The 20,682-nt window shown below is 32.5% G+C and overlaps 1 protein-coding gene across 11 annotated transcripts in view; it reads left to right on the top strand.

The window, feature by feature from the left end:
- VPS13B (vacuolar protein sorting 13 homolog B) overlaps positions 1-20,682 on the top strand; it is a 753,213-nt gene that overhangs the window by 230,295 nt on the left and 502,236 nt on the right. For 9 of the 11 annotated variants that reach the window (XR_014018703.1, XM_081265611.1, XM_081265610.1 and 6 more), the window contains 2 exons: positions 7,804-7,938; positions 8,693-8,866. Coding sequence is in view for 10 of the 11 variants with exons in the window: in XM_081265611.1 (XP_081121737.1) it covers positions 7,804-7,938; positions 8,693-8,866 (309 nt within the window). In the remaining variant the exon portion in view is untranslated. Of the gene's footprint in view, positions 1-7,803; positions 7,939-8,692; positions 8,867-9,081; positions 9,158-20,682 lie in introns of all 11 variants that reach the window. The other 2 variants (XM_081265602.1, XM_081265603.1) reach the window with 1 other exon arrangement.

A 20,682-nucleotide genomic window follows, 5' to 3' on the forward strand; every position in this document is an offset into this window, starting at 1 on the left:
GGTACATACTAAAGAGCACAGTTGCTGGATCATATGGTGAGAGTATATTTAATTTTGTAAAAAACTTCCAAATCTCTTCTACAATGGCTGTACCATTTTGTATTCCCATCAGTGGTGAATGAACGTTCTTATTGCTGTCTGAATTAATCTTTAGTTTAGCATTATATATGATTGATAGAAGGTTGTGTATAGATTTTTAGGTTTCGAGTTACTTTCCTGTAGAGTTTAAAAAGCAGTGTTTTCTTCTTGCTTTTAACATTACTATTGAGTTTGATGCCATTTTAATTGTTTAGCTTTTGTATGTTTTTATGTCTAGAGTTTGGTTGTTTTTCAGTTGTTATTTCAGAAACTTTAAGGAGCTTTTTAATACTGATGTAAATGTTTTAAGAATTTATATATGTATGTTTAAAATTTGTTTTGGATTCATAGTAGGCCCTTTTAATTTTGAATTCCTTGACTTTGGGAAATATTCTTGAACTATTTCTTTGATTGTATTCTCCATTTATTTTCTAGAACCTTTGTTTTTCAGATATTAAATTGCTTATGCTGATTACACATATTGTTATTTCTCATTTTCAGTCTTTTTGGATTTTTTTTTATTTATGGGAAATTTTCTCAATTTTATTTCCCAGTCTTTTTTTAATTTTAGGGGAATTAAAATCATGTTTTTAATTTTAAGAGTTTCTTTTTATTGTTTGAAACATCTAATTATTTTTGCACTATTTTCTTTATTCTCAAGGGATAGATATTTTTATTATTATTATTTGAACTTTTTACTTATTTAACAAACACCATTGTTTGCTGCAAATTCAATTTCTCTATGTGTGTTTTAAAAAAATATCTCTTCCTGTTTCATTAGTAATTTGCATATAGTATTTTATGGTCCTTCATATTGTAGAAAGGAGTACTAAATAATTAGATCCTCTGTGTGAGCTTAGAGCTTGTTGAATGGCTGGTGTCATTCAACAAGGAGAATTGGATGCACCTCGTTTAGGGGGCACGAATCAGTTATCAATGTCTTTGGTTCCTCTTTCTTGGACTACTGTCCAGAATTTTTAAAATCTCCCTCCTGCAGGTTATAAGGTTGTCACTTTGAGTTCTAGCAGAGTAAAAGAAGAGATCTCATTATTTGGTTAGTATATTCTATATAGATTTGTTGCTCAATTTTAGCAAGCATCACTTTCTTTGGTTCTATCTCATATTCCTTGAGTCCCTTGTTCAACGACTCCAGAGTGAGCCTTTTAGTCTTTTACCAAGAAGAATATGATGATGTTGTTTGACTACATGGATAAAGGGAAAGCATATTGCATGGAAGGGACCTGTGGTCATTATATGGGCTTTCACTCACTCCTTATCTTTATAACCTCATCTGCCTGCTTGCATTCTAACTGCCTTTTTTCTTTAATTCTTATTTATCCAGGTCTTATTACAGATCTACTTAATTCTTAGTTCAGTTACTCATAGACACTTTTATTTGTTTTGCTAAGATTACTTGTTACTAGTTCATAAAATGTCTATCAAAATTTTGGTGACAGGTTTTGCCTTATCAAGAGCTTCTCATTCTACTTTTGTATTTGTATTTTCATTTGTTGGTTTAGGGCTCTAAAAAATTTCTTAATGATCTTTTGGTGGAATTTAAGGAGTGAACAGAGGTTTGGCTCCTTAATTTTTGATTTTTACAGTGATAGATCGTTTTCATTAGTTTATCTCTTAATTTTAATTTGCAGGAATAATCATAACTTAATTACTTAACAATGGAGGCTTTACACTGAGTGGGAAAGGTTTCTGTGAGGCTAGAAGATATGGTAGGCCAGACAGTTGGTTTGAAGAGAATTAGGGTTAATGGAGCACTGCAGGCCTAAGAATGTGTTAAGAATTGTACTTTTTCAGAAAAGTACTGGAAGGAGAAAAAACAGCAATGCATTATTTTGTGTTAAGGATTGTATTGTATTTAAGTTTGCAGTTTGCATTTTTTAGTATTATAAATCTTTGTAATTATTTTAAACTTATTTATAATATATTGTAAAATTGCATTTCAGTTGTAGTTCTTTTGGGATTCTCTCTTTCTCTAGTGGACTTTGACAACAGCCTTAGTGTGAATATATAGGGTAGTTTCTAAGGCTCTTCCCTCCCTCCTTTGTAAGGCTTTTTTCAATTATTATTGTATCCAGGCTCATATATAGCCTAGAGATGTTTGTAGGCTATATATATGTACAGCTATCTGTACATTCTACCAAATATTTTATCCATTTTTCTGAACTAAGTTTTATATAACATTCAACTGAGTTCTCTAAGTTAAATATATCAAACAGTAACTACAGTTATTTTGGCCTTGGCAAGTAACAATGATAAACAGTGACTTGCTTTAAGCTGTCAATTACAAAGTAGGCGAGTAATCCTTTTCCTATCTCAAGCCACATTTATTTATCTTCAAAAATTTGGCTCTTTTTGTTTTACCATGTTTCTTCCTTATTAGAAGGTTATCCTTCACAAATTTCCTAGAGTATTATTCTTGTTGAACAGAATTGTTGGACAGACGTAAGACTCAGCCCACTCTTACCTTTCTCATGCTTATATTTAGGGCATTTTCCAGTTTCACTTTGATAATGAAGTTGAAGGAAAGCAAGATTATTTTTTCTAGACTACTTCTTCAATATGTAAAACTACTTGAAGGGAATTAAAATTTTTATTCTTTTTTAAAAAATGGGCCTATGGCACTGAAAGCAAATTTCTTTAGAAACAAAGACTTTCTTAAAGAGAAATGATACAATAATGTGTTTTATTATAAACTCAACTTTAAAAATATCTGAGAAATGTAATGATTATAACAATGTAGAGCTGACTTTTTTTAAATTTTTTTTATTATTAGACATGACACTTCAATGTATTTTGAGACATCATACATAAATGGAGTGTAACTTCCCCATTGTATGGTTATGTATGATGTACACAGGTCATGTAATCATGTATGCACATAGGGTAATAATGTCAGATTCATTCTACTATCATTCCTATCCCCATACTTCCTCCCCTCCCTTTACTCCCCTCTGTCTAGTCCACATTATTTTTGTTCTTCCCGCAGTTATTGTGAATTGGCATCCACCTACCAGAGAAAGTATTCAGTGTTCAATTCTTTGAGATTGGCTTATTTTGTTTAACATAATAGTCTCCAGTTCTGTCCATTTACCAGCATATGCCATAATTTCATTCTTCTTTAAGGCAGTATAATATTCCATTGTGTATATATACCATAGTTTCTTTATCCATTCATCTGATGAAGAGCACCTAGGTTGGTTCCATTATTGTGAATTAAGCTGCTATAAACATTGATGTGCCTGTGTCACTGTAGTATGCTGATTTTAAGTCCTTTGTGTATAAACCTAGGAGTGCAATGACTGGGTCAAATAGTTGTTCCATTCCAAGTTTCCTTAGGAATCTTCATATTGGTTTCCATAGTGATTGCACCAACTTGCAGTTCTATCAGCAATGTATGAATATACCTTTTCTCCCATATCCTTGCCAACATTTATTGTTGCTTGTATTCTTAATAATTGCCATTCTGGAGGGAGATGGAATCTCAGTGCTATTTTGATTTGCCTTTCTATAATTGCTAAAGATGTTGAACATTTTTTCATGTATCTGTCAATAAATTTATTTCTTCTTCTGTGAAGTGTCTATTCAGTTCCTTTGCCCATTTATTGATTATGTTATTTGTTTTTTTGGTGTTAAGTTTTTTTAGTTCTTTGTATATCCTGGACATTAATGCTCTACCTGGGGAGCAGGTGTCAAAGATCTCCCATTCTGTAGGCTCTCTCTTCATGTTACTGATTATTTCCTTTGCTGTGAAGAAGCTGTTTAGTTTGATTCTATCACATTTATTGATTCTTGATTTTACTTCTGTGCTATAGGAGTCTTGTTAAGGAAGTCACTTTCTAAACTGACTTGGTGGAGATTTGGGTGTACTTTTTCTTCTTGTAGGCTCAGGTCTCTGTTCTAATGCCTACATCTTTGATCTACTTTGAGTTGATTTTTTTTTTCAGGGTGAGAGATAGGGATTTATTTTCATTTTGCTACATATGGATTTCCAGTTTTCCCAACACCATTTGTTGAAGAGGCTATTTTCTCAAATTTATGTTTTTGGTGCCTTTGTCTGGAATGAGATAACTGTTTTCATTTTGGGTTTGTCTCTGTCTTCTATTCTGTAACATTGGTCTTAGTATCTGTTTTGGTGCCAATACCATGCCATTTTTTGTTACTATGGCTATATAGTATAATTTAAGGTCTGGTCTTGTGATTTCCTCCTGCTTCACTTTTCTTGTGAAGGATTGCTTTGGCTATTTTGGGTCTCTTCTTTTTCCAAATGAATTTCATGATTGCTTTTTTCTCATTCTATGAAGAATGTCATTGGGTTTTTAATAGGAATTGCATCAAATCTGTATAACACTTTTGGTAGAATGGCCATTTTGATAATTTAATTCTGCCTATCCAAGAACATGAGAAATCTTTCCATCTTATAAGGTCTTCTTCAGTTTTTTTCTTTAGTGTCCTGTAGTTTTCATTGTACAGATCTTTCACCTCTTTGTTATATTGATTCCCAAATATTTTTGGGGTTTTTTTGAGGCTCTTGTGAATGGGGTAGTTTTTTTTAATATTTTTTCTTTCAGGGGATTCATCACTGTTGTATAGAAACACATTTGATTTATGGGTGTTGATTTTATATTGTACTACTTTTGCTGAATTCATTTATTATTTCTAGAAAATTTCTGGTGAAATTTTTTCTTCTAAATATAGAATCATGTCATCACAAATAGTAATACTTTGAGTTCTTTTTTTTCTATTTTTATACCTTTAATTTCTTCTAATTGCTCTCACTAGATTTTCAAGGAAGATGTTGTGTAAAAGTGGTGAAAGAGGGGCTTGGCTTGTGGTTCAGTGATACATTGCTTGCCTGGCATGCGTGAGGCACTGGGTTTGATCCTCAGCACCACATAAAAATAAATAAAACAATTAAAGTAAAGATATTGTGTCCATCTTAAAAAAAGTGGTGAAAGAAGTCATCCTTGTCTTATTCTAGTTTTTAGAAGGAATTCTTTCAATTTGTCTTTATTTAGAATGATGTTGGTCTTGAGTTTAACATAGATAGGTTTTACAATGTTGAGGTATATTCTTACTATCCCTAGTTTTTCTAGTGATTTGAACATGAAGTAGGGCTGTATTTTGTCAAATTCTTTCTCTGCATCTGTTGAGATGATCATATGATTCTTTTCTTTAAGTCTATTGATGTGATGAATTACAGTTATTTATTTCCATTTGTAGAACTAACCTTGTATTCCTGGGATGAATCCCACTTGATTGTGGTGCAGTATCTTTTTTTATATGTTTTTGTATGTGATTTTCCAGAATTCTGTTAAGAATTTTTGTATCCATACTCAATGATTTGCACATACTAAATGGTTTGCAAATGGTTGAGAATCTTCACAGTGTTAGTCTAAACCAACATGCCTTGCATACAGGTATACAAGATTCTCATCAGAGGAGCTATCAGGCTACTTCTTTTAATAGTATGCACATAGCCTTCATGAGATGTTAACAAATTCCTCTCATTCATGATTTAAAGTAGAATCCTAAGGTTTGTAAACTGTGAAAGCACTAGTATCATAAAATCACTAAAAAAGATTTGTTATTTCCATATTCTTTTGCACACACTGAAAACTAGTTGAATTCTTTGGTTGTAAACATTGTTAGTAACTCTTTAGAGAATCTTTTAGTAGCTTCCTGATTGTCTTATAGATTTCCTATATTTTTGAAAAAAAATCTGTAAATTGAGAGTCTGTGAGGCTTGAATGAGGTGAAGATATTATTCAGCTCTGTATCCTTTAATCCTTAGCACAGTGATTAGAGCATCCTCTGATTATAACTCCCTGCATTCACAGTAGATGTAAATATGTAGGGTAGCTCAGCATCCTTTCTTACAAGAGCAAATGTGAACTATGCCTTGACACTTTATGACTCAAGTCTTTGGCAAAATCGCAAAATCTATATTTCTGTAAGCCTTCATTTATATATATATTTAATAGCTACCTATGGGTGTGTGTGTGTGTGTGTGTGTGTGTGTGTGTGTGAGAGAGAGAGAGAGAGAGAGAGAGAGAGAGAGAGAGAGAGAGCGCAAGCATACTGCATGGCACTCAAGCCTAGATGTCATGATAACTAGTACTACTATGAGTATTATTGCATTATTTAATTTTTTGAGATATTACGTTTTTCAAGTCATGATTTCAAGACTGGTAAAAATGCTTAATAAAAATGCATAAATACTCAGCATTTTAGATACCATTTTATATATTTCATAGAATCATTGAATTCTGTGATAGATCTCTATTCAGTATTCCTTCTTTGATGATAGGTACTACTTTACATAGAACACTGGCCTAGACTACTGGAAACTAGCTACCAGTTGATGCACAAATATATTATTACCAAATGAAAATTAGCCAATTAATTAGAATTAGAATTAGTATGTGAGAAGCTGTTTTTTCAAGAGTAGCTGATAACCATTTGCAAATCATTTAGTATGTGTGTTAAAATCATATATTCCAGGGCTACTTCTCAGGAATACGCTGTCATAATCTCTTGGAGAGTTTATGGGTCTTTCTGTGTACATTTAAGTTTGAGATCAAAGATTTTTAGAATAATTTTAATATATCAGAGAAAGTTTGTTTTTAATTGTTCCTGTATAGTCAAAGAATCCTCAAATATGATGGTTAGTATTGTATATTAAGTCAAAATGTAGAATGGGGAAGAAAAGACAATTATGTTCTTGGGTGTTTGTGAAAATAGGCAAAAGTTTTCTGTGATAAATTAGACCTTGTTAAACAGCTTTGCCGTTTCTCTTACTAACTATAGTACTTTAGGCAAAAATTAAAAAACTCCTCTAATCCATTGTATCATTTTCCGTAAAATGAGGATGATAATATGCATATTATCATTTTATTATATTCCTTTTCTGAGAATTGAATGAGTTTGTATGTGTAACACATAGTAAGACTTGAGGGAATGTTAATTGTTTAGAGGTCATCATCATTCTCATCATTTTAGTGTTTGTTAGTATGGTCAGAATAATGTTCTATATGTTTGTCTGCCTGTATAATAGTCACCTATCTTTTATGACCAAAATGATGTTCTTTCTTTCAAAAGTTTTCTCACTATTGTTTTATTTTTAAATAATGGTAATTATTATCTTCACTTGAACAGCACGCAGTAAAGATGTTAATATCTACCTTTTTGGTTACCTGGTAAAAATATCTTTGCTTCCATTCTGCTTATAAAGTTGTTACATTTTAACCTAAGAACTTTTCTGACCTGTTTTGTTTCTGTCTCACACTGCATCTGCCCAAGACATTTTATTTACCGCAGTAGTTTCCTGTGTAGGTGCTCCTGCCAAAATGAAACTCAATTCATAAGTTAAATTTGTTTTAAAAAGAAAAATCATATTGCATATTTTAAAGCCAAATATTATTTTTTAAATGTTTCTTGTTTTTTAAGTAAATATTTGTACATTTACTTTTTCTCATCCTTGACTTATCAAGAGCTGACTGCATAAGTAGAGTTATGAGAGTTCATCCCATTTATTTAAAACTGCATCTTTTCACCTTTTAAACATTGAACTCTGAAACCTAAAACAAACACTGTAAGAACATCTGAGGTAGATAATTAAAGTATAATTAAGTTTAAATGCCTTGGTGAAGGAGTATAAAAATTATTTAAATTCAATCGGCTAGTACATTTGCAGTTTTCTTTTATTAGGTGTGAAATCTAAGAATCCCCTGCCAACTCTTGAGGGCTCAATCCAGAATGTTGAATTGAAGTACTGCAGCACATCATTGGTCAAATGTGCCTCTGGGACCATGGGATCAATAAAAATTTGTGCCAAAGCCCCAGGTATGTGCAGCTGGACCGTGTAAAACTTTATTGCCTGTATAGGAGAATTGGCCTTGCATTTTACAAGGAGCTTTATTGAAACAAGAATTTACTCATTGTTCCTATGAATCAAAGGTTTTAATTTTTTAAAATCATCTTTACTGAAAAATTTTAATAGTGCCAGGATGACACTTCTTGACTTTTACCAAATTAATTTTTATTTAAGGAGAAAATACTTCTGTAGTTTAAGAATGTTTATGAGGGAGAAAACTTGAAGGAATATTTGCTTAAGCTTTGTTTGGGAATTAGGACTTATATGTGACAAACATTAAATTAAAATGTTGCTCTGGTAGGATTAAACACAAAACTAGTTGTCTTTAAGTTTAGTCTAATAATTGACTTTGGCTTTCACCCAATGTTTCGTTTCATAATTTACTTTTTAAATTATGCATAATTATTTTAGCACAAACTAAATTTCAAGATAAGTTTGTTATGGTAAAGATTTTATTAATTTTGTAAAAGATGATGTGTTCATGTTGTTTTCTTTTACAAAGTGTTCTGAACTTATTCTGTATTCATTACAAAGAGTTAAAAATGCTTTTATCAGACCAATTCTTTATAACTAATTATAGCTAAAGTTACCAAATATAATTGATATTTTGGTATAAAACATTATCAAGTTACTGCTATATTTCACTCAATACGATTTGTTGTTGGCTCTTGTTTTTTCAATAAATATTTGTATAAATATTTTTCAATAAATATTTCTATTCAGGTGACAGTGGAAAAGAGAAGTTGATTCCCTTACTTCAGGGTCCTTCTGACACTAAAGACCTTCATAGCACCAAGTGGCTCAATGAGAGTAGAAAGCCAGAATCTCTCTTAGCTCCAGATTTGATAGCCTTCACAGTCCAAGTTCCACAATATATGGACTACTGCCATAATTCTGGTAAGTACAAATCTGTCATTACTCCCTCATTTTGCATTTCCTTTTCCAGAAAGGCTTTTAAAAAAATGTGCTTTTTAAAAGAAGTAATTTGTGTTCATTGGGATGGTCTCTGCGATTGTGCTTTTCCAAAATTTAGATGAAGTATTTTTGTATTATTATTTTTTTTAGAGGGGGGGAGGGGGGAGAGAGAGAAATTTTTAATGTTTATTTTTCAGTTTCCGGTGGGCACAACATCTTTATTTTATTTTTATGTGGTGCTGAGGATTGAACCCAGCGCCCCGCGCATGCCAGGTGAGCACGTTACCGCTTGAGCCACATCCCCAGCTCATTTTTGTATTATTTTTGATAATTGAAATGTGTTTATAACAATGAGAAAATTTAGCTTTATGTATATCTCTTAACCTCAGGTTCATATTTATAGAAAAACAAAGTCTATCAGATGTTATGATATCATTTCTTAGAGTTACATTTTTTCCTAGTGGTACTTTATCTAGAATAAATTTCATTTTATTCAACTCTTATTAGCATAGCCATACCTCTTATGTTGATAAGTGATATCAGAAAGATCAATAAAGACTAGGAAAGAAAGAAGGTATGATAGGTAGAGACCTACATCAACCTTGAGCTCAGTTCGCCAGTATGTGGTTAGTAAAGCAAAGGTAGTCAGTTATTGATGCTAGAAATAGGAAATATTGCTATAGAGGTTTCTTATTAGGGTAAAGGGTGTGAGTGTTTCTTTAGAATTAGTTGGCCAGTGAATGGTTTCAAATAGTTGCTTAAGGGTATAATTCCATTAACATATTCAACTAGTACTGCTGTTTATACAGAGTATGTTAAACATTACTAAGTTCAAAGTAGAAAGTATAAAACTATTTGTAACTAAGTAGACAATGATTCTTGAAGGCAAATACTAAAGCATTGCAGGAATGCACATATTCAGGAATACAAAAAATATTGAGAAGGTAAGTTTTGTTGCAGTATCACTTGTAGCTGAATGGCATCCACATTAGAAAGTGGAAAGCAGTATTTGGAAAGCCAGTCTGAGAATGTCCTATTGAGAATGATATGGAATTTTAAGGAAACAATGTTGTTAGGATGAGGCCAAAACACATACCACTACTGTGCTATGGATAGAAGATTTTACCTATCTTCATAGATTGGTAAATATTTTATGAAAAGGCCATATAGCTAATATTTGGGCTTTTTTATACTTTATAATCTCTTATCTCAACTGTTAAGTTCTGCTGTAGTGGCACAAAAATAACTATTGACAGAAATGAATGGATATGATTATGTTCCAAGGTAATGCTATTTACAAAAAACAGAAAATGAATTGCATTTGGCTAATGTGGCTTGCCTCCCCTCATTCTGGGGAGAAGAGATTGGTGCTTAAATATACTGCTTTTGATAATGTATATTTAATCATGTTTCTTAAATATGCAGTTTACTAAATTTCTTTATATAATTATCCACATAGTAGTTTTTAGTAGGTTTTGGGTTTAGGTTACCAAATTATTAAGATATGCATCAAAATGACCAGACCATAAATTTGTAAGTTTTATATCTGAGAATGTACAAATCTTATTTGAATTTGCCATACTCCTGAGTTGGGCTAGGGTTTGTATTTTTTTTTTTTTTTTTGCTGTATAAACAGAATAAATAATGAGTTCAGCATATTTAAATGTGTTTCTTCTTACAATATTCATATTATTATTTGCAATTTCAGTGCATTCCTAGGTTCACAAAAGTTGTATTTTCATTTTTTTACTTTTTATGTGGTTCTAAAAGTACACTGGTATAAGAAAAGTATCTGTAATATTGAGGGTAAAGTTACATAATTTGTCTTGCTGGTAAGGAAATTCACCTAGTCTTCAATATTAGTGTTGGTTTGGTGATGCTTATGAATTATTGTGTAAAATTATAATGTAATTATTTATATGGTGCTTAGAAAATATTACTTTGAGTATGTTTTAATCCTAAATTATAAAGTGCTTATACTTAAGCTACGTTAAAATATTTTATTTAGGGCAGTCTTAAATTTAAATTTTCCATCCACCTTGGAACTACCACACACATTTGTAGCTTAGGTATTTATGATATGGTTTAGAGAGCTCATAGTATTTTCTTAAAGCCAGTTTTAATAAGAACTTGATTAATCTTATGCCATGCAACAAGATTTAAATTATAGAGGAGTGGGGTGTGGGGGGAGGGAGGAAGAATGAATGTGTGTGCACACTTTTGTGTATCTTTGTGTGTATGGCTGATGTTATAGGCAAATCATAAATAAGTCTCAAATAAAGAAGTAATTTATTAATAGTCTGTCGAGATTTTATGAAATATTAGTCTCTTAGCAAGCACTTTCATATAATTTTCCCCGTCTTTTGCCTGTGCTTACAAACATACACATATATATTGATATTTATTTTCCCTATTTAGTTTTTCTTACTTGTTATCATAGTCTACTGTAAGATACTGCACTATACATTACTATACAGTTTGTCTTGTTGCCTTTTTCCTGTGCTGTCAGAATTTTATTTTGGTGCTGGAATTTCCATCTTCTTCTTTTTGATCTCTGCTGTATTTCTGATGCCTAGAATATTATTCAGCAGAGAGTATTCTCAGAGTGAATAAATGAGCAAGTAAGCAAGGATTATATTTGTTTTTCTTTCATTTTTGTGACTGTAACATCTTATGGAATGAGGGAGTCTTCCTTGATTTTTAATTTTAAAGGAGCTGGGCACCATAGTGCAGGTCTGTAATCCTAGCTACTACTGATGCTGAAAGGAGGATCACAAGTTTCAGGCCAGCCTTATCATCTTAGCTATACCAGGTCTCAAAAAGGACTGGGTTCAATTCCTAGTACTGCTGCCTTCTGCCACCAGTGGTGCACAGCCCCGCCCCCACCCCCTGCCACTGAAGGGCTGAATAGTTAAACCCTTCTAGATCAAGAATTAAGGGAAGCATAGGTTACCCTTGCTGTCTTTTCAGAAGCAGATAGATGTCAAGGGGACATGTTAGTGAACTTTTCCCCAGGGGTTTGTAGAATTTAATGATCATACTGATTATCTTCTGAGGATCGAGGATACTGGCATGACATGTGGAAGACAGCAGGCAATTTGTGCTTGTATGTTCCCACACAGAAGCGGAGGAAATTATAACTGGGGACTAGTAAATGTTGTGATGTTATATAGAAGTGAATTTTCAGGGGAGCTGTCAGGCAGACTTTGGGGATTTCAGATTGTGTGGGAATGGACAGCTTTATTGATGGGAATTTGGAAATAATATGATAGAAAATTCATGAATTTTAGTTGAATTTAATATAAAATACTTTTATAATTTAAAAATAACTTTTGTGTAAATTATTTATTTACACAACAAGGTTGTGTTAAGCCTATCAAATATTTGTGTTTTATTGAGGAAGAAATAGAGGTGTAGAAGTTAAATGACTTATCCATGTGCCTAGCAAGTGAGAATAGAACTTGAAGCTTCAGATTATAACATTTTCTCACTTCTTAGGCTATTTAACATTTTGTCTATTAACTTTAGGATCCACATTACTAAACATTGAACCCCCTAGTCTTAAAAAGTGTTTACCTTTGAGGAGTTTCTTTCTAACTTTACAATAAGCACTGTCAGAATAGCCACACTCTAATGATATCACAACATTGCTTTGTCCTTGAAGTATTAGCAACTCCCTTTGTACTTGTCCCTCTTTCCCCCTTGATTGCCTTCTGCACTTGACTGACTGGTTACAGTGAAGGAGCAGTGGGCTCCAGTGGGACTGTGCCAACCCAATTCATGTTTATTCTTCTGGAGGTTCATTTAATGACACTAACATTTCTTACTTTTGTATAGATATTAGAAGTCAAATAGTGAAGTAAATGCCTTTCTCCTTCATAGGTGGAACACTTGTTGACTATAATTGATTTATATAAAATATTTCAAATAAGTTCTAAACATTTTTCTTCCCTTTTACATACAGTCTTTTGGTTCTTCTTCATGTGCTCTATTTTATGATTTATACCATGTTCTTTTTGCCAAAAAGTCTTTGTTAATTATGGCATTAATGTATAAATAAAATTTAGAGTGTCTACTGTTTAGGAATATAAAATTATTAGGAAGCACTATCATCTTAGAATCCAAAGAACTTAGAAGCAATTATTTCAGTTGCTTAGGCAGTGTTAGAGACTCCCTATCTTTCTTTGCTCCAAATCACGTTTTTTAATCTCTTGGTGGTGATTATGCTTTTATATATCCTGTTTTTTTTTTCTGCCTTTGATTCTTACAACTATCCTTTCCCTTTATATATCTGTTTAATGCCAGCTCAATCTTAACATATACCTCTTCAAGGAAGAGTTCCCTCAAAATCCTTTTATCTTTTCCCCTCCTGTCCAATTTGATTAAGTATCTCTGCTAACGTTCTTTCATAGTTCACTGTACTTTTCTTTCATAGCTCTTATGACAGGATATATTATACAGTCTGTACCATTTGATAGTGAGTTCCAGAGTGAGTTCTGGTTGCTTATCATTTTATCTGCAGGGCCTCTTAACATTGCCTGACATATAAGAAATGCTTGAGAGATCATTTGCTGAATGAATGAATAACTGAATGAACATTTATGACAGAGGATCAAGGGATAAATTATTAATTTCTTTTTTTTTTGATACCAAGGACTGAACCCAGGGGCGCTTAAACACTGAGCCACATACCCAGCCTTTTTTAATATTTTATTTAGAGGCAGGCAGCGTTGCTTAGGGCTTTGCTGAAGTTGGGTTTGAACTCATGATTCTTCTGTCTCATCTTCCCCAGCTACTGGGATTACAGGCTTGCACCACTGTGCCCTGTATAAATTCTTGATACATGTTAGCTTCCCCCACCCCCATAGGTCTTCCTCCTTGTCCTTCTGCATGTAACCACCATTGGAGAAATTATCCACTAGTATCTTTCTCTGTTAATAATTCTAATTACTATTAGGATATTTGTTCACTGGACTATAATTTCCATTTCTTGGTCTTCTTTTATTTTTACTGATGATATGAAATAATATATCAGCCTTAAATATAGTTGACAAATCTCATCTCTCTTAGTTCTTTTTCCCCTCCTTGTTTCATTCTCTTCAGTCACTAGCATTTACTCCTATACCCAAACCTTAGTCTATCTTGGCCTCCATGTGTTAGGAAACAGTTCTCCAGTTGGAAGATAAGTCCTTATTTACCTCTGCAGCCAAGGAAGGCATGCTTAACTGCCCATCATAAAACATTTGGCTCCTCAACACAGGGTTCATATATTCTGTAATTCACCATATCGATTTGGACACATCTTTGTGCTGTCATGTATGTAGAACTTTGGGGCAAAGATGTTGATAGAAATATGCTGATCCTGGTGTTGCTTCCTGTGATAATGTAAATAATGTCCTCAGTCTTTGACTGAGGAGTCATGTCTTCTACAGCATTCATGAAATTGTGGTTGGGTAAAATTTTAAGCCCCTTACAATTCTAAACACCAAAAACAGTGTTGCTTTTGGTTCTTCTTTCATTATTTCCCCCCAAAGGGTTTCTTTTTTGTTCCTTAAATATAGGACATCTTGTTTCCCTAAGATTATGTATTGATCCTCTTCTTTTTTTAGGATGGTCTAATCAGCACTTCTGCTTTTAGCAACCAACTATAAATTTATCTCTTTCCATATATTTTCTTTTGAGATCCAAACTCCCAAATTTCAGCTACTTCTTAGCTGTTTTCATAAAGATATTTGAATGGTGACTAACTCATTTCAAAATAAACTCAGTATAATTTTTCTTCCCTATTTCCTACTCCATTATTCACCATTTAATTTATAATCGAACTGTTTACCTTTTAATGCGGTCAGTTTAGCCCTAGCTCAATTCTTCCTTCTTTCTGTCTTCAATACAATTGATGTTCCACTGGAGTTTTTCTTTTATTTGTTTTGTTTTTTTGTTTTTTGCTTTGCAACTTTAAATAGTCTAGGCTAAATATCATAAATTGACTTCAATCATTTCCCATAGATATATTGATCACCATTCTGATTATTTCCACTATATGTTTGAAAATGTCTCTTTTAAAATAATACTCCAAAATTTAACACAGTCTTCTATGTAACACAAAGTATAGTGTAACCTCTTAGATTTGTATAGAAGACTTCAGATTAGTTGCTGTTTGTTTTGAACTCATGTGTTACTAGAAAGCATAAGGTGTTTTTTGTTTTGTTTTGAACTCATGCGTTATTAGAAAGGTCTTTTTTTACGTGAACTACTTTAGTGCATCTTTTTATATTTTATATGTCTACATTCGCTTATGAATGTATATAAAGATTTTTATACTTATTCCTATGAAATTTGACCTAATTTATTTTGCTTACCCATTAAAAACAATGACATACTTAAAAATACTTGGTTGACTAGTTACTTGTAAAAGTGACATGTTAATTTTTTCTTTTAATCCGTAGAACTCAAAAGTATCATTTTCTTAATAAGATTAGAAAAAACAGAATTAGTTGATTATGATGCTATTTTAAAATAATGTAAAACAAATGCTTTTCTTAAAATATTATTGAAAACGAATGACAACTTAAGCCAATCTTCTTATTCCTCAAAAGTGCTCAAAAGGTAAGGGCTAGAGTCGTGGCTTAATAGTAGAGCTCTTGCCTAGCATGTGTGAGGCCCTGGGTTTGATCCTCATCACCATATATAAATAAATAAAAAGGACCCATTGACAACTAAAAAAAAAAAGATATATATATATATATATATATATATATATATATTAAAAAAAGTGCCATCAATTCTCAAAGTATACTGTTTTCAACTTTATTGTGTTGTTATAAATAAAAAATAATTTGATGTTAGTCACCAAACATAGGGAACTTTTAGTCATTTAATGAAAGGGAAAGTTATAATCTAGTCTCAAGAAATTCAGTTAAATTGGTTAGTAGTTCTCTTTCTTGATTAAAACTATAATCAAAGGGCTGGGATTGTGGCTCAGTGGCAGAGCGCTTGTCTTGAACATTCGAGGCACTGGGTTCAATCCTCAGCACCACATAAAAATAAATAAAATAAAGATATTGTGTTCATGTATAATTAAAAAATATTTAAAAAAACTATGATCAAACACATACCATTAAATGTTGGTTGGTTAGAACATTAATTGCTACAGAGATTTTAAAATGCAAATAGCATTTTGCATTGCAAATTTCAGTTTATAGGAAATGCCTGTTTGTTTAAAAAAATTCTCATGATGTAGAATTAAATGGATTGCTTTGGAAGTTTTGTTTTTAGTAGTTTTGACAGAACCTATGAGTAAGAATGCTTATATCTTGTAGCAATTAAAGACAATTCACATTTGTGGTTTGGGCATAAATGTGTAAAAATTATACCCATCTATCTTATTACATTTCCTCTCCCTTCCCTGAGGATTTTACTATGTACTTTATCTGTAATTGTTGCCAGTTTTCTATCATGTTCCCATTGGGCTTCTGGTGCAAAAAATCTTATCCTCTTGATGACAGAGCTTGCCTGAATGATTTCATGCTCCTAGCATTTTTGTTCACGGGAATTAGGGGCAAAATGTAACTACAGCTGAACAGAGGGTCTATTTTTGTAATTTTGGAGTTTGGACTCTGTTATTGAAACTAAATGAAGAGATGCAGGTGTTCTCCAGTCCAAGCCCTTTGGGAGTTTTGATGGTAGATGCTTGAAAAGAAAATGCATGTGTTTCTAGAGTCAAACAGCAGCTGTGAGACAAGGATTTATGTTTTTCTCAGAACTTTGAGATTTCAGAATGTTACATTTAATCACAAGCACGGAAAGGGGAGCAAATGTTAAAGATGTTACGCATAAAAGTAAGTTTACTGATCTCTTTACCATATGAACTAGTTGTGGGAATATATGAACAATGTGATTTCTAGGCATAATATAAACAATTTCTAAAGGATTATAATGGTTACCAGGATATAGCATTTTGAGATTGCTGCATTTATAGCACAGGACTATTACTGTACTAATTACTTATTAAAAATCTGTTATTTTTTTTCATTTAGAGACACACATGTACATGTTTGCACATATATACACACATCATGAATGTTTTGGTGAAATATCTGTCAAGCATTTTGATTATAACTTTTTTTGGTAGAAAGTTTAACAAATTATTATGAAAGCAGCACAATATTTTCAAATATAAGAAATGAAAGTTTATAATATTAATTAAGGGACTTTGTATTTAACACAGATATGTATTTAAATGTATATATTAAAGCCAATGTATGTTAAAAATATTTTTTCTTTTGGCAGTCATGGAGCTACTTTGTGTTTTAGTTGATTGTCAAATTCTTTGTTTAAAGACTACTTTTTCAGTATTTCTTTGCTATTCTCATACTTTATTGTGCATATTTAGTATAATTATTCATTATTTTTGCACTCATTGATCCAGCAAAAACTTTATTTCAAGTTTTTCATCTGTAGAAATATAATGATGCCTTAGAGTCTCTACTGTAAAGTAATTGTGAATATATTGAAGACATAGAAATAAATAACCATGGCAGAATGAGTGAATGAATGGTTTGTATTCTGGGTTTGCCTTCATTCATTGTAAACTATATAATTGTGAGGAAGTCAACCTTTTTGACTTTTTGATTTTTTTCCATCTGTGGAAAATGGATATTCTTATCCTAGAAGATAGGATTGTTGTGAAGATTGAGTTAAATACTGTATTCTTAAAAATTTTATTTATTTATTTATTTATTTATTTATTAGTTGTACATGGACACAATGTATTTATTTTATTTGTGTATTTTTATGTGGTTCCGGGGATCGAACTCAGTACCTTATGCATGCTAGGCAAGCGTTCTGCCCACTGAGCCACAACCCAGGCCCTAAATACTGTATTCTTAAGTACAGTAAAACATAGTGCAAAATTTTAGTATTATTCTGTCTGAAATAGTACCCTAATCACTTAATGTTTTTATCCGAGTGTCTTCCTTCCTTGTTCTCTATATTCCAACATATCCTGATCCAGTTTACATTTTCTTAAAGTTATTTTGATAAATCAGTGGGTATGTATTTCTGAATATAAGTAGAAATTGCTTCAACTACTTTCAGAATCCTCCTTCCACACTGAAATGTCTCCTGGAAGCCATGATTCCAGGAGTTAGCAACAGTTTCAATAGCAAACAGGAAATTACTTTACTTGTTCCTTTGAATGATCCTGGATTCTGGAAGGAAGCCATAGAAAGAAACCCTTTGAGTCTTGTGGGTGACCAGTTGTTTCCTTCATTTACAGCACAAGGTCAAAATTTTGGCAGGTTTTTTTAGAAACTGTTTGCATAGTAAAAGTAAAATGGTATTAAAAGTAAATAAGTAGTAGCTTCATTAGTAAGTAGTAAATTGTATAGAAGAAATATTTAGGTTGAAAATGGGCTATAAGTAAATTTAACTATAAATGTGTTATATTTTATATTTTATCTAAAGTATATTTTATATGGATCAAAAAGTTATTATTACCTCACTTTATATTTTAGAAACTGATATAAGTCTAGTAGGTAACTGTTTAGTTTTGTAAGTCCTAGCTTATGTGTTTAAGGTTCAGTAAAACTAACTTTGTGATCCTGTCCAAATTTTATAGTTGGCTCTTTTGTGGCTTTCATACAAAATCTGGGGATGAAATTGTCTTTGCTCTCTGCCCCTTCTCCTAGTGTTCTGTCCCCTATTGAGGAAGCCCTATTCCACAGGCAGCTTTTGTACCCCTTTTAGTTGAAACAATACACACTGGAACCATTCCTTACACCATTGTTGTAAAATAAGTAACAGGAGTTAGTTGTTCATATATGGGGATATTGGGGGGGGGGTTGTTTGTTTTACTTTCACTTCCTTCTGACATTTGGCCTTCTTTCTCCTCATCCTTCTTCCTCCCCCTCCTCCCCATCTCTCCTTTCCTTCTTTCGTTCTAAATTTTGCCATGACACTTTGATGATATCACACTGCAGACAGTTGTAACTGTTTATGGGATTCCTTCCCCTTGAGACTGGGAGTTTCTGAGGACAAAAGCCATGACTAGAACATGATAAGTTTTCAGCAAATATAGAGTGGTCCAAAGAATGTATTTTATTTTATTGCCATTTGAACATAGCCTGTTGTCTACAGGTCTTTAGTTTTTATCATTTTATTTCTAAATTAGGGGAAAAATTAGTGTGGCTTTAGTGTGTTAAGGAACAATTTTGGGGGCTGGGGATGTGGCTCAAGCGGTAGTGCACTCGCCTGGCATGTGTGGGGTGCTGGGTTCGATCCTCAGCACCACATAAGAAAAATGAAATAAAGATGTTGTGTCCACCGAAAACTTAAAAAAATATATTAAAAAAATTTTAAAAAGGAACAATTTTTTTAAAGGTAAACTCATGACACTTGTAAAGCTATAAAATGGAAAAGTGTTAAAAGCTTTATTTAACTCATTGTTAATGAGTGAACTAGGTAGATATGATAGGCAGAACACAGGGAGGGAAAAACAGGCATTTATAAATCATACTAAAATAAACTTGGAAATGGGAAAACTGGTTTCTTCCAAGAGTAAAGAAGGGAGGTCAACTGCACTTCTACCTGACAGAATTTATTTGGGTCAAGAATCAGCATTCTTGGGAAAAAAAAAAAAGAAGAATCAGCATTCTGTAGTGATACTTGCTTTCCAATGATTATAGCAGTGTAGTTCAAGTAGCCAAATTATGGAACCAGAGTAGGTGTCTCTCATCAGATTAATCAATAAAGAAAATGTGGTATAAACACAATGAAGTTACACTCAGCCAACACTCATTTGTTGGTGAATGGTTGAAACTAGAGAAGATCATGCTAAGTGAAATAAGCTAGACACAGTCAGGGGTTGAATGTTTTCTCTCATATGTGGAATCTGGAGAGAGATACAAATTTTCTTTAAAAAGGAGACCTCATAAAAATGGGAGAAAAGTAGAGTAGGGGAAGGGATTAAAGGGGAGAGAGGAGGGAAAGGGGAGGAACTATGGAATGAAATTGACCAAATTATTCTATGTGGTTGTATGAATATATCACAATGAATCTCACTTTTATGTATAATTATAATGCACCAATTAAAAAAAATAAAAGGACATACAGTAGAGTGGAAGAAAGGGATCATGAGGACAGTGGGGGGGATACTGAGGAGTGAATGGAGCAAATTATTCTGTGCATTTATGAATGTGTCACAGTGATTATATATAGTATACTGTATTAATGAAAACATTAAAAATTTAAGATAATTATGAAAAAATAAAAAATTTGTATTGCTGTCCATAACCTACAACCTACTGTTGTATAAAATAGCTCAAAGGCTGTTGAAAAGTGTAGAATCCTAAAGCATCCGACTCAGACAACCCAAAAGTGTATGCTGTAAACAATGCAGAGCTTTAAACTGAAGCAGAACTTATTTCCTACAACCACACTAAATTCCAGGTGGTTAGGCTGTTTTTAGCTGGGGTAGTTACAGGCAGGTCTGAGGTAATGTTGTGAAGCCACAGTTTAGGGCATGCAGGGAAAAATAAAGGGAAATAATACCACCGGCAGAGGGCAGTGATGAAGTAAGAGTTTCCTCATTTTCAAAGGAACAATTAATTGTAGAATAATTCTGGTATAGATCTTAATTTGAGTTGGGCTTTTGAAATCTTGTCATACTAAGTTTCCTTCAGCCAGTCCTTTTGTCAGTATTTTAATTTGGCAGAATAAGGTTTTTTGGTTTTGTTTTTGCTTTTTGTTAAGTAAATAAAAAAATGTTCAAGCCTATTTTTTTGTTAAGTAAATATTGT

This window comes from Spermophilus citellus (genome assembly GCF_964194105.1).
Source record: "Spermophilus citellus genome assembly, chromosome: 14".
Taxonomy (NCBI): domain Eukaryota; kingdom Metazoa; phylum Chordata; class Mammalia; order Rodentia; family Sciuridae; genus Spermophilus; species Spermophilus citellus.